This window comes from Helianthus annuus, chromosome 13 (genome assembly GCF_002127325.2).
Source record: "Helianthus annuus cultivar XRQ/B chromosome 13, HanXRQr2.0-SUNRISE, whole genome shotgun sequence".
NCBI classification, from domain to species: domain Eukaryota; kingdom Viridiplantae; phylum Streptophyta; class Magnoliopsida; order Asterales; family Asteraceae; genus Helianthus; species Helianthus annuus.
Window position 1 is genome coordinate 153,781,361 of NC_035445.2, and position 14,433 is coordinate 153,795,793.

Consider the following 14,433-nt stretch of genomic DNA (forward strand, 5'->3'; position numbering starts at 1 on the left):
GGTCTACATCAAGCACCTAGAGCTTGGTATACAACCTTATCCAACTATCTTCTGGAGAATGGATTTCGACGAGGTCTTATCGATTGCACTCTCTTTATCAAGGAACAAGATGGAGATCTTCTGTTGGTATAGGTATACGTTGATGATATCATATTTGGTTCTACTAGTGATTCTTTGTGCAGGCAATTCGAACGTATTATGAAGGAAAAGTTCAAGATGAGCGCTATGGGGGAGATGACTTTCTTTTTGGGCCTACAAGTTCAACAAACCGAGTCTGGGATATTCATCCATCAGACTAAATATGTTGGTGACATCTTGAGCCGGTTCCAGATGTCAGAAGCAACGCCCATTAGTACCCCACTTCCGCAGAATCACGGGATTACTCCGGATTTGAAGGGTGAAAGCATCAACTCTTCATACTATCGCGCCATGATCGGATCTCTTATGTATCTCACTGCTTCGAGACCTGACATCATGTATCCAACGTGCCTGCTTGCAAGATATCAAGCCAACCCGAAGGCCTCTCATCTGTCAGTTGTTAAAAGGATTTTTCGCTATTTGAAGGGATGCCCAGACACCGGTCTTTGGTACCCTAGGGATGATAGCTTTGACTTGACTGCATACAGTGATTCTGATTTCGGTGATTGCAAAATTGATGGCAAATCAACAACAGCAGGATGTCAATTCTAAGGAAATCGCCTAGTTACGTGGCAGTGCAAGAAGCAAACGTGTGTTGCTACATCAACTTGTGAAGCAGAATACATTGCTGCCTCCAGTTGTTTCTCCCATGTCTTGTGGATACAACAATAAATGCGCGACTACGGTTTTGAATTCCTATCTACTGCTATTTTTGTTGATAACAATGCTGCCTTACAGATCACTAAAAATCCTGTGCAGCATTCCAAGACCAAACACATCGAAATTAAATATCACTTCATACGTGATTGTTTTGACAAAAGATTAATCGATGTCGTTCATATCCCCACCGATCACCAACGTGCCGACCTGTTTACAAAAGCTTTTGATAAATCACGGTTTGATTATCTACTTTTGGTCAATGGCATTAAGGTGATACCCGAGTAAACTTCTTTGGCTAATCGTTTTGGTAAATATTTTCTTTCAAAATTCTAAAAAATACAAAAGGATTTTCACTTTCGTAACCTTTTAGCATTTTAGGGGGAGAAAATTTCAAGAAAATACAAAAACATTTGAAAATTCAAAAATCCAAAAAGATGTCTTTATGTTCTGTCTTTTCGTTTGAAAAATTCAAAAATTAAAAAAAAAAACTGAAAAATTCAAAAATTCAAAAAAAAAAATTAGAAAACCCAAAAATGAGTTGCTTGGAAAAAGGAAGATGATGATATTCACTCGTGTGGTCGGTCAACATGGTTAAAAAAATGTTAAACAAATGATAAGTATCTCTACTAACGATGTATCGGTAGGCTCACAATCAAACTAAAATGTGCAGGATGATACAAACCTAATAGACTTCAAGTCAGGTGGGAACCATTCATTGGCATATGGTCTTTGTAGGTCCAGGTTTCGGGACCGAAACCGTGATTTTATGTTTATGTTCAAAGATGGAAGAGATAAGAGAGATGATAACAAACAAACTTTGTATTAATCCGGTAGTAAACATTACAAGTCGGCCCGGTTACATGACAACCGAACTAATACCAAAGAAGTATACATCCGGGGAGAAACCAAGTGGTGATTTCTCCCGGTGAGGTCCCAGACCTCCATTCACTCTCTAGCACACACTTGTGCTCTCACTCTTGTGTTTTACAAGACAAGGTGTTGGTATTTATACCAAACACAGGCTGCACAGTCGAAGGATCAAGCTGACTGGTCGATAGATCATCTGTCGACCATCCAGCTTTCGAAAGATACACACATGCCTCGAAGGATACCATATCCTTCGAGGTCCATCTTCAACCTTCGATGGATATCTTTCGAGCTCATCGAAGGATATCAACAATCCTTCGATGCCCTATCCTTCGACACCAACATAAGCAACCATAACTTGTCTAGCAAACACACACACGGTCAACCGAATAACCCTCTCGTTTGACCACTTCAAACGAGCGGGTCTATACATGTTCGATAGACCGTTTCACTAACTATTACAAATTCAGCGTAAAATAATAACTAATCTATTCGACAAGCATCGGACACAAAATCTGCATCAACAAATTCCCCCTTGTCCGTTGCTGTCGAATGCTGAACATGCAACTGCAATCGATCTTCAGTCAAGTATTCATCTTCTCTGTGTTAACCAATTCCCCCTTGACCGATGATCCAGGTAAGTAGTATCTTGATGCTCCTTGTATAATGTTTCCCCCTTAAAGTACGCGTATCCGTGTTGAGTGTTGTGCAATTTCCTCAAGAGGCTCAATTGACCGATCTTCCGCTGATCTTCCAATACTCCAACCGGCATTTGATAAGGGTTCCATTCTTTAAAAGCTGCATCAAGTCTTGATCTTCAAGCATACTACATTGATAGAGATTTCTGGTGAACTGTCTTCTGTAAACCGTCTTTGTGAAATCGACCAAGTAATGCACTTTAATCTTCAGCATCAACACTCAGGAAAGTCAGCTTGACCAAGTGTATCCCTTGCAAGCTCAACCAAACGGCACGCTTAGTTGAACTACATCCAGATCTCATTGTCTCGCCTTTGTGAAGTCGACCACGTAATGCACTACGAATCTTCAGCATCAGTACTCAGGAAGTCAGCTTGACCAAGTACATCGTTTGCAAACTCAACGAATTGAGTTACCCCCAGATCCCTGTAAAATCCCAAAGAAACATCAAACCCAAAACCGAATCCTGCAGGTCTTCAGCCTTGAACTATCAACTTCTATAAAGATTCCCCCAGGTCTTCAGTAAACAGCGCTTTGAAACAACTGTCGACTTTAGATACCTGTATGTTTCCGTGCAAAACCCTTCACGCTGGCTGGAGAATTAATTAAAATCCTCAAATATGTGTCTGTGCAAAACATTCCACTCCGAACCGCTTGTATCACCAGAAAAATCACAAACTCTACCACCTGTGATTGCGTTTAGAAATTTACCGAAGAAATTCAACAAATGAAAATTTTTATCCCCCCATTTCTTTGGTAAAATCTCTAAACCTTAACAGATTCTTTCCACTTCAAAGAAACTGTCGTCAAATGTTCACCAATTCCCTCCACTGAGCGGAACTGTCATCAATCTTCATTGAATGTTCTCGGTTCCGAAAATTCACGAACATGACTTTCTTCTTTGCATAATCTAGTTGAATAAGAACGTCCCCTGGTACCCCGTAGGATCTGAATTGTATCCCTCCAAAGAATTTGTGAACTCGTTAGGACCGGTATTGACATTCTAGGTTCATTCATTCGTTACCAAATGCGAGAATATGACAATAAACAAAAAGATTTCTTCGTTGCATATTCTAGTTGATAAAGAAATTTCGCCTAGTACCCCGTAGGATCCGACTTGTATCCCTCCAAAGACTTTGTGAACTCGTTAGGATCGGTATAGACGTTCCAGGTTCATACGTTCGTCTTCAAATGCGAGAATATGACAATAAACAAAATCCTTTCGAACATTTCCGAATAACCGGTAACAATCATAAATACTGATGTGCGGAAGCGAACATACCGTGTTGTTTTTGGCCCATAATAGTCGCGTTACCATTTTTGCCATTGCATCGGTAACCGTGACTACCCCACAATTTTCAAACATCAAGTTTTCATCATCTCTTGTTTTCATCATGCTGCATCACCCCGCGCGCTCCCAAATTCATACGAGTTTTGACGTTGACATTTAGAAGCGCGGTTCAAGTCAACTCCGCAAATACCCGACCCCACTCTGCATCAAAAACCTTTGTTCCAATGGATTTTTTTTTTTTTTTTTTTTTTTTTTGATAACAAAATATAACTTTAGGCGCTAGATTTTCACATAGATACACTTTGTGTCGACGCGACTCGGCTCGGTTCGACTCGGTTTCGACACGGTTATGTCTGGCTCAAGTCCGACGTCACGACATTCCTCCGTCGTGCGTCCCAGAGTTCGACACGCGAAGCACGGAGCGCCACAAACCCATTCCCGTTTACACATCATCATGACATCATCATGATGATGTCATGATGATGTCATAACATTGACTAAAAGGAAGTTGTTAATCAACACGTGATCTGGGCCGAGAACACTAACAAATATCTTTTTTTTTTTTTTTTTTTTTTTTTAATTGATAACTGTAGCAGCAGCCGTTCTCTCTCACTTCGAAAGTCAACAACCATCAAATTAAGATCATCACCGCCCATGTGACCAATAAAGTTTGTTGTTTATTGTTTGGGTTTACTGCCCAAGGCACCGCCCAAAAGGGCCAATAACATTTGATTGATTTTTGTTGGTGTGCACCGCCATATGCTTCAATTAACAAAAACAACCTCCTGTGACAGATGTTTCCACAACCGAAGGATATCCTTCGAGGTTGTTGGAATGATTATCCTTCGAAATTGTTGGGGGTTTCGAGCACAGATCTTTCGGTCTCGAAAGATGATCCACAGATCAGTTTCTGTCTTTCGAACAGATATGATCTTTCGAGGTTGTGAGATAATCCTTCGAGAAAAGAATCTTTCGAAAGTTGTGAAATTGACTTTTCTGGCACATGTCAGATCTGGATCTGACACACATCAGCTGCTGTCATATCAGAACTGATTTTTCAAAAAGAACTTGACCCTTCGAAACAAAGAATGATCCTTCGAATCAATGAAGGATAACCCTTCGACTAAAGGACTGATCTCTCGAAAAAGCAACCTGATCTTTCGAAGTTCTTCACATCCTTCAAACTATGAAGATGTGAAGAACATCATGAACACAGACATCTGGGTAAACTTGCAGATTCAATGAAAACGTTTGTACACGAATTTTGATGAAGAAAACTTGAAGATTTAGGAGAAAAACATAAAACCCAACACTCGTTTTATCACAGATCTGAATATTCGGGTTCAGATCTGAGTTTTTCTCATTTTCACCATTTTTACATCTTGAACAAAAACCCATAAAAATCACAGATCTAGAGCACATGTGACTTAGTAAACGGTTAGTTTTACTAAATCGGGCACCATGGCTCTGATACCAATTGTAGGTCCAGGTTTCGGGACCGAAACCGTGATTTTATGTTTATGTTCAAAGATGGAAGAGATAAGAGAGATGATAACAAACAAACTTTGTATTAATCCGGTAGTAAACATTACAAGTCGGCCCGGTTACATGACAACCGAACTAATACCAAAGAAGTATACATCCGGGGAGAAACCAAGTGGTGATTTCTCCCGGTGAGGTCCCAGACCTCCATTCACTCTCTAGCACACACTTGTGCTCTCACTCTTGTGTTTTACAAGACAAGGTGTTGGTATTTATACCAAACACAGGCTGCACAGTCGAAGGATCAAGCTGACTGGTCGATAGATCATCTGTCGACCATCCAGCTTTCGAAAGATACACACATGCCTCGAAGGATACCATATCCTTCGAGGTCCATCTTCAACCTTCGATGGATATCTTTCGAGCTCATCGAAGGATATCAACAATCCTTCGATGCCCTATCCTTCGACACCAACATAAGCAACCATAACTTGTCTAGCAAACACACACACGGTCAACCGAATAACCCTCTCGTTTGACCACTTCAAACGAGCGGGTCTATACATGTTCGATAGACCGTTTCACTAACTATTACAAATTCAGCGTAAAATAATAACTAATCTATTCGACAAGCATCGGACACAAAATCTGCATCAACAGTCTTGGTACCGAAATTTCGTTTGATAGATTGCCGAGGTTCTGAGATATTCGGTCTTTATGCTGCTTATCATCTGGGTATCATGGTTGTATCTTTTACCGAAAAATAACGGGGACGCAAGTCTAGATCTTCCATGATACCATACATACGTGTACATATTGCATTCGACCTCAATAAGTGATAAACAATCACATATTCAAACAAATAAGTGATAAAATATCACATTTATCCGGGAGTCAAGTTCGTCTCTCTGCTGTACGAAAGTACTGACCTGTTCACGGACTTGCTCCTGTGCCCTCATGCATCGAAAATCAAGTTCCTCATCAATAAGTGATTCTATCACATAGGGCTTGTTTTCAAAACAAATAAGTGAGTATCTCACATCTTTATACGGACAAACAGATGATAATCGGTATACTCACCGGTAAGATGAATCCTCGTGCATACCTTGATATGGGAATATGTCGTGAGTGGATTCACATCGACTTGTAAGTATAATCCTTACCGTAAATCGTATCTCCTAATTGTGATTACGTTTGATTAGCTTGAGTTTATGTGGACAACAATACCGATAATCGAGGTAGTATACTTATCAAGAACTTTAAACAGAAATCAAAAACATGTTGACTAAGACCGTAAGCTGGTATGATTCCTTATCCTTGAAACTCGCAAAAAGTTACACTTGTACAGTTGTTTGTCTCTTTCAATTGCTTTTCGTTTAGTTTTCCGCGCTTTAAAATTGTTTTTTTTTTTTTGTGTAGTGTGTAAGTTCGTTTTTTATTAAGCCAAAGTTGTTGCTTAGTGTTTATGCCGGAAGCCTGAAACCTACTTCATAAAACGTCCTTGCATATGAAAAACTCAAACAAAATGAAAAAGTGTTGAATTAATCAAAACCTGTTCAGTGTACAAAATTATCATGCCTTGGTATTTTCTGAAAAGTGTTGTCGACGAATCAGAACATGGTCGACGAAACAAAATTCATTTCGACGAAACAGATTGGTCAAAGTCAAAAGGTCATCGCTTGGTCAAACTGTTTTGGTCATCGGTGAAACAATCCATTTCGTCGAGGATATGGCGAAACAGAATGGCCCATGTGTGTTTCGTCATGGGCTAAGCTTACAGGCCCAAGTTCAGCCCAGGTTTCTGTTTCGTCGAAGCCCACAACTCCGTTTAGTCGAGATGTCTGTTTTGCCAAAGGTGAGTCGGTGTATAAAGGGTCCCAGTGGTCAGAAGGTGGTTACTTTTTTCAAACAACAACTGTTCATCTTCTCCAAACACACCCAAACACCCATACCTTCGGTCACCCACTAAATCACTCAAATCATCCATTTTATCTCGAAATCTTGCAAAATTCAAAGGTACAAAAATTATCATGTTCATGCTTCGATCATTATGAACCGTGTGTTTTTGTTTGAAACATCCGAAACCCCTGTTTCTTAATGATTTCATGTTTTAAGCTTGTTTTTAGTATGGAATCGTATGAAATCAGATAGATTTAGGGTTCTTGTATGTGTGTTTGCTTTGATTCGGGTTTGGGTTTATGTAACAAAAACAGGGGATTGATGTTTGTGGTGGGTTTACCGTCCTAAATGGATTTTTGACCTGAAATCTCATCCCCATTGGATTTTGGGTATGTTTCCGACTTGGTTTGGGTTAAACAAGTAACAGTTTGTAAGTTGTGATGATCTGTTCATCGTTTAAACCTCATACGGCGAAACGCCCAATTTCCAAAACCCTAACTCCGGCGAATCAGACAGTCGGCGAAACAGAAAAGTCAACGAAACAAATCCGTTTCGTCGTGTAACTGGTCAACGAAACAGAGTGAGTCCGTTTGGTCGAAGACTTGATCGACGAAACGCAATGGTCAACGAAACAGTTCTGGTCAACTGGCAAATTCTGTTTCGTCGAACCTACTTCTGTTTCGTCGAGTGATTCTGTTTCGTCATCCATGCCTTAGGAAATTTCACAGTGTGTTAATTGTTCACAATAGACATGGTCTGATAGGTTATCTGTCAGTTGGGTACATGTACTAGTATCCATACATATCTAAATACATATGTGATGTAATTGTTGCTTATTATGGACATTTCCAATTTCAGATGGCTCCGAAAGAAGGCAAACGGAAACCCGCGACAAAGAAGGAGAACAAAACGGAAGAGGAGATAATGTCTGAGAAACGCCATAATCAAATCGCCTATTTGGATCCGGAAGAAAAACTTGCTGAATTGAAAGATATCACGAAGTGGATCAGGGAGTCGCGGATAAATTATGATGTCACGTTCTCGACGCCGGTTTACAAGTCACTTATCAAGGCGTTCTGGGATTCCACAAGCGTTGTGCAAGTGGATGGAAAGGACGTTATCAGAGGACGTGTGAACAATTTGGATGTGATCATATCTCCGGATATTCTGAACGAAGTGCTACAACTACAAGACCATCCGGACGCTCCAGATTCTATTCCAATTATGTGTACGCGAGGCTGCTTGTTACGCATGAAATGTACCGGAGACATCTTCAGCACTCAAATCAACAAGGGTGATCTACCGTTACGCTACAAGTTTCTGCTACACGTTCTCATCCAGTGCCTTAGCAATAGACGTGCCGGTTATGACATGGCTGGCAAGGATCTAGTTGGTTTTATGGTGGCTTTGGTGCTGAACAAACCGTTTAGCATTTCAAGGTACATCTTCGGCAACATGAAAGAAAACATGACGAGAACTGGGAGTAGGATAACCGGGAACAAGTTTTGGATGTATCCACGGTTTCTTCAAATGGTTATGAATATTCAACATCCGGGTCTTCCTAAAGCCGACAACGATGTTCTGAAGATCGAGGCGATGAACTTCAACTCCTTAAGGATTATCAAGAATCTTGCGCACAAAAGATACAAAGAAAGTGATCCTCCAAGAAAGTTGTTCGGTGCGCTAGGAAACACTGCCTACATTGCTCCTGAAGAAAACAAATGGCGTCACAATGATAGTGAATCAGATGATGAAGAGCCGGAGTTGAAAAGGAGAATGAGTGAAAAGTTTGGTCCAGATCCGATTGATTCGGATAGTTGGGGGAGTGATAGTGATGATGAAGGTAGAGATGGTGGCGATACTGGTGCCGTTGGTGCATCTAGTGTTGGAACTACTGGTGGTACATCAGCTGGTGGTACATCAACGGGTGGTACATCAGCAGGTGGAGTGTCAGCTGGTGATACGTCAGCCGGTGGTGATGACGAGGCTGATTCAGATTTTGATGATGATCATCTGATCGAACCTGGATACGAGATGTATCTCGACGAACGCGGTGTAAAAATATTCAGGAGGATTCGACAAGAAGATGATCCAGAATACGTTCCTTCTAAGTCTGAGGCGGAATGTCTAAGGAAAAGGAAAGCAGAAAAATCTACAGAGCATCAGAAAAAGAAGAAAGCTCGCAGATACTTGAGTACCTCTACTCGAGAATCTATCCCTCATGCTCCAGTTCAAGATCCACCGGTAGTCTCTTCAGCTCCTCCTGAAACTCAAACTGTATCTCCTCAGGCTATTCCACAAAGATCCATGGCTGAAGCAATTAGAGCAACAACTTCTCAGCCGAGTGGTGAACGTTAGAGGATCTTCTTGGAAATGACTCAAGAGGAGAAGAATAACTTTCTATTCTCTCATCTTGAAGCAGTGACGGATCGTATTCAAAGACAGACGGACTTCATCAGGATCACGAAAAACGATCAGATCACTCATCAGGTGGACATTGATAGGTTGAAGTCCATTGTTGGCGAACAACAAGCTGTAATACAACGCCAACAAGCTGAGATCGATCAACTTAAGGCTGAAAACGTCCGTTAAGAGCTGCAGACGAAGAAAGACAAAGAAGTAGCTCTGTACTTCAAAAGCTGGCAGAAGATCTGAGAAGTAGATGCGATGTCATGAAAGAGTGGTACGACTCGCGAAATACCACAATACTTGAAGGGGCTAAGAAGTTAAACACTGGCTACAAGTTTCTACGATCTCGGGTTGCTACACTGTGGGAGGAAAGATGTAAGCAGCAAGAAATACTGAAGAAAAGGGATGATGATCCCGAGGATCAAGGGAATCCTGATCCCTCTGCTACATCACAGCAACCGACAGCAGCTACATCTTCCGCAATTATTGTTGCTCAGCCACAAACAGTTGAATATACACAAGGAACTTCTTCTGGAGCAGCTGAAGAAGTACAGCAAATTGAAGGTACTTCTTCTATTCCTAGCAGTGCTGATCTCGCATTGCAGGTTATTCATCCATTCACCGGTGAATTGCTGGAAGAAGGAGAAATTGTTGAAGATCTCTCACAGCAGCAACTTATTACCTTAAATGCAATGAGAGATGTAGATGATGATGAGATTGAAAAGATGCCTAGTGAGCCGGAATCTTCAAATGCTGAAAACATCGAAGAAATTGTCTTCAAGGGAAATGTGAAGAAGTCTTCGTATGTTAGACAAGATGGAACTGAGTTTGCCCCGTTTGATGAAGACTGGTTCAAAGACAATGTAGAAGACATTGACGAGCATCTGAAGAACCGCGATTCATCAGAAAATGCCACCGATGCATTCTCCGCGTGGCGGCAACGGTTCTTGTCAAAGGCTTCCAAACCCGTGCCTAAGGCTGCTCAAGTTGACTACTTGCGGTTTGAGAAAGTGAAGCCTAGCAGGAGAATCCTGTGTTGGATGTTTGTGAAGGAGATACATTGTGTTGCAATTAAGCAGGAGTTTGGGATCCAGTACTTTCGATCTTTACTGAGCATTCTATCTTTGCCATTTTATGATGTGGCCGCTTTGACAAAGATAGATCTCATAAATCGCTCAAAATATGATGGTGCAACGTTATTCGAGCGATTGATTAGAATGAACAAGAAGTCTGGGTGGAAGGACAAGTCTTACAAACCTCAGTTCCCCATCTACCAACAAATCAAGTTTACGCTTGATCCGGCAACCAACACTGGCAGATACAAGCTTATTTACGAGCCGGCAAAAGTGGTAGACAAGATTCCCTTGATGCCAATGAGGCAAGACTTTCTGGGTGAAATGCGTTTTTGGTGTTATGATTCCGACACACATGAGGCAGTGATCGTTTTCAATGGCGATCAAGAGAATTTCAGGATGTTGGATCCAATGTGGATAGTTAATATGTCCGCATCCGACATTAACAAGTTGTACCGGCATGACATATTCTATGAAGACAAGGACGCACATCAGGCGTTAAAATTTCAGCGCGTCGCTTGCTTCTGTTACTACAGGGGAATACATTCGGGCAGTTCGTGGTCCGAACGACACTGAAGAAGGAAGATATAAAGACCGAAGATGAGTAACAGACAAGGGGGAGTTTGTTGATGCATTTTTGTGTCTGTCACTAGTCTTGTAATTTATGATGTATTTTGTACGGTCATTTATCGTTTATCGAGTCTGTATTCGCGGTCCACCAAGTCGGATATCCTCCTATCCGCTTGTGTCCACTTATTTGTCTCGGTGGTTATGTAATAGTCTTTGAACAATGCATGTTGCATGTTAAGGGTATTTCTGTCATTTGTGTATGCTTATAGGTGCCTGCTGTTTGCTGTCTGTTTGCAGCAAACAGATTACAATTTGCAGCCTTCGACGAAACAGAAGTGTTTCGTCGAACACTTGTCGACGAAACAGACTTTGATCTGTTTGTTTCTGTTTCGTCAAGATCAGCGACGAAACAGATGTGTTTCATCGTCTGATCGGCTTAGTGTTGGGCCCAGTTCCATTTCGTCGGCCCAATCTGTGTTTCATCGAACTCTAATGGCCCAGCTGCTATATAAAGGCACAGATTATCTCAGTTACAACTTAGAGATGAGAGTATACCCTAAAGGTCACTTTGTCTAGACTGTGTTTGTATCAGTTGCTTTCTCATCCAGTTTAATCAAACGATTGTGTTTCTTTGGTTAAACCACTGTTCTTACTTTGTTCTATGTTTGATTTGGCTTAGTTAAGTGGATTCCACACACTTAATTTTGTTTGTTATAAACAAGGGTTTGGTTGTGTAAATCGATCCTCCGATTTCGGGACTTACATATCTACTATATATGCTTACAATTCTCGTTAGATTAAAGTCAACTATTATAAGCATGTTGTGCATTTGTATAATACAATCACTGTTTCTCATTACATATATAACAAGCCAACCATCAATAATTTACTTTGTCTACTTACAATAGTTGTTACATAAAAGCAACTTTTATAAGCATCTTGTTGCGCATTTGTATAAGACAATTGGTGTTTCTCATTACGTATAACAAGCCAACTATCAGTAATTAACTTTGTCTACTTACAATAGTTGTATAATAGTCAACTTTTATAAGCATGTTGTGCATTGGTATAATACTATTACTATTTCTCATTACATATATAACAAGCCAAGTAGCCAACAATCAGTAATCTACTTTGTCTACTTACAATATTTGTTATAAATAAGTCAACTATATTGTAAGCATGTTGTGCATTTGTATAATACAATTACTGTGATACGCAATCGGATTTAGCTAAGTGATAACCCGTTGAGTGGGTCAAACATCAAATAGATTAGAGAGAAGCTTGATAAATTTTCTGATCTAGGAGAGACTAATTCATAACTTTCATTCATAATAAAAATAAAATACCAATGCTATTTTATAGGCTTAAAAAGAAAATAAATAACACTAACTTCTACTTCCACTAGGCACTAACCCACGAGAATACTAGACAAAATGGAACCAACAATCTGTATGAAAATAAAGGAAACTAAATAATTCAGTAACCACCCGCATGGGTTGCATGGGCCTTGACACACATCATACTGTGTTCTCATTACATATATCACAAGCCAACTCTCAGTAATTTACTTTGTCTACAAGGGCGGAGGTTATTTGTGGCCCAAGGGTGCCGCGGCCTCCACTGATTTTTTGCTCTTAGTGTTAAAAGATCCAAAAATTTTAATTTTGTAGCATAAAATTTTGGATTTATAAGAACCTGGCCCCTACCGATTTGGAGAGTCCGGCTCTCACTGAATTTTCGTTCAAGCTCGCCCAATGTTTGTCTAGCTGGCAATAGTTATTAAATAAAAGTCAACTATTATAAGCATGTTGTGCATTTGTATAATACAAAAAACTGTTCCTCATTACATATATATGTATACATATAACAAGCCCAACTAACAGTAAGTTACTGTCTACTTGCAATAGTTGTCAATGGAGTCACGCAGGTTAGAGATCGTTCTACACTCTGCAAAGGACCTTTACAACGTCAAACACTTTGGTACCATGGATCCCTATGCCATGGTCTGGTTCGCTGGAGGGGGCATGGTGTCCGAAATACGTACAACAGCAGTCGCAAAGAATGCCGGTTCTTGTCCTGTCTGGGAGTTTTCCATGGAATATGAAGCCGTTCCCATGAAAACCGACTATATCCTCTTCTGCGAAATCCAGCACGATGGGAAGTTGTTGGACCGGAAAATAGGAGAAGTTCAAGTGCCTTTCACAGAACTCCTCGCTGGAGATGCTTCAAGAAAAAATGCTAGGTACCCTGTGAAGATAGAGTCTGGGGAGGTAATGGGGTCAATCATCCTTTCACATAAATTCATAGAACAGGTGGTTATATCCAGAACGAAGGATGATCAGGTGACGGCTTCCAGCAATGTTTCGAGCACATCAGGAACCAAGAACAAAGCTGATACTGAAACGTTGAGCAGTGGGAAAAGCAGTAAGAATAACGGCAATGGTAAGGGCAAGGATAAACAACACACACCAATAAAGAAGGTCAATGGAAAGAAGAAAGATGGAATGATGAAAAGTATTGCAAAAAGTGTGGTAACGAAAGTGGCTGCTGAAGCTGTTTTGTTTGCTGGAACAGTTGCGGCTTTATATGCCCTTAATGAAGGCCTAACAGAGGAAGCTGAAGTTGAAGAGGAAGCAGAAGTTGAAGATGAATACGAAGACGAAGGCCAAATTGATGATCAAGTTGATGAGGTTGGCGGCGAAGAAGAAGACTACAATGATGAGGATGACGGCGAAGAAGAAGACTACTAAGATGATGATGATGAATATGGAGAGGAATAATCTGAAGAGGGAAACGAGTTTGAGTATTGAAGGGATGTGGTTGGCACTCTTCCGTAATTTACTATCATTTTTTTTAGGGTTTTTTTTTTTTTTTTTTGCATGCTTGGTGTATTATCCTTTATCTGTGTGTGGATTCTTAATATATAAAATTTAATTTAATTTAGTTACATATTTTGTAATAGCCAGATAATTAACTCTATATGAATTATAAACGCGGATAAATAGTAATCTGATTGGATGATCCACGCGTCTTCCCCTCTTCCACGCGTCTTCTTTGCATGCTTTGCAATCCATTTAGTCACTGTATGCTTTTCACTCCTACACCTCCTAAAGTCTATGATGGCATAACATATATTGTATTGATTCTGGTTGTGTGAATACAAGGGAAAGGAAAATAATATTTATACACGACGAAAAGTAAATAAAAGGAAATGACAGCTAAAAGGAGAGCAAAATAAGGAGGAGATGAATAATAAGGGTATCCATATTCATACGCTTTGATGGCTATCTACACATCTAAATGGGACCTTTATATACGTCACATACAGGTCTGTACGTGGCGTAT

The 14,433-nt window shown here is 40.4% G+C and overlaps 1 protein-coding gene across 1 annotated transcript; it reads left to right on the plus strand.

The window, feature by feature from the left end:
• Window positions 1-13,001: 13,001 nt before the first annotated feature.
• On the plus strand, window positions 13,002-14,035 carry LOC110899758. The gene has a single exon (XM_022146647.2). The coding sequence runs from the start codon at window positions 13,002-13,004 to the stop codon at window positions 13,836-13,838; it is 837 nt and encodes a 278-aa protein (XP_022002339.1). The 3' UTR covers window positions 13,839-14,035.
• Window positions 14,036-14,433: the final 398 nt, after the last annotated feature.

Excerpts from the sequence above, each read along its gene's own strand:
- LOC110899758 (XM_022146647.2), top strand. The coding sequence starts at position 13,002 with ATGGAGTCACGCAGGTTAGAGATCGTTCTACACTCTGCAAAGGACCTT.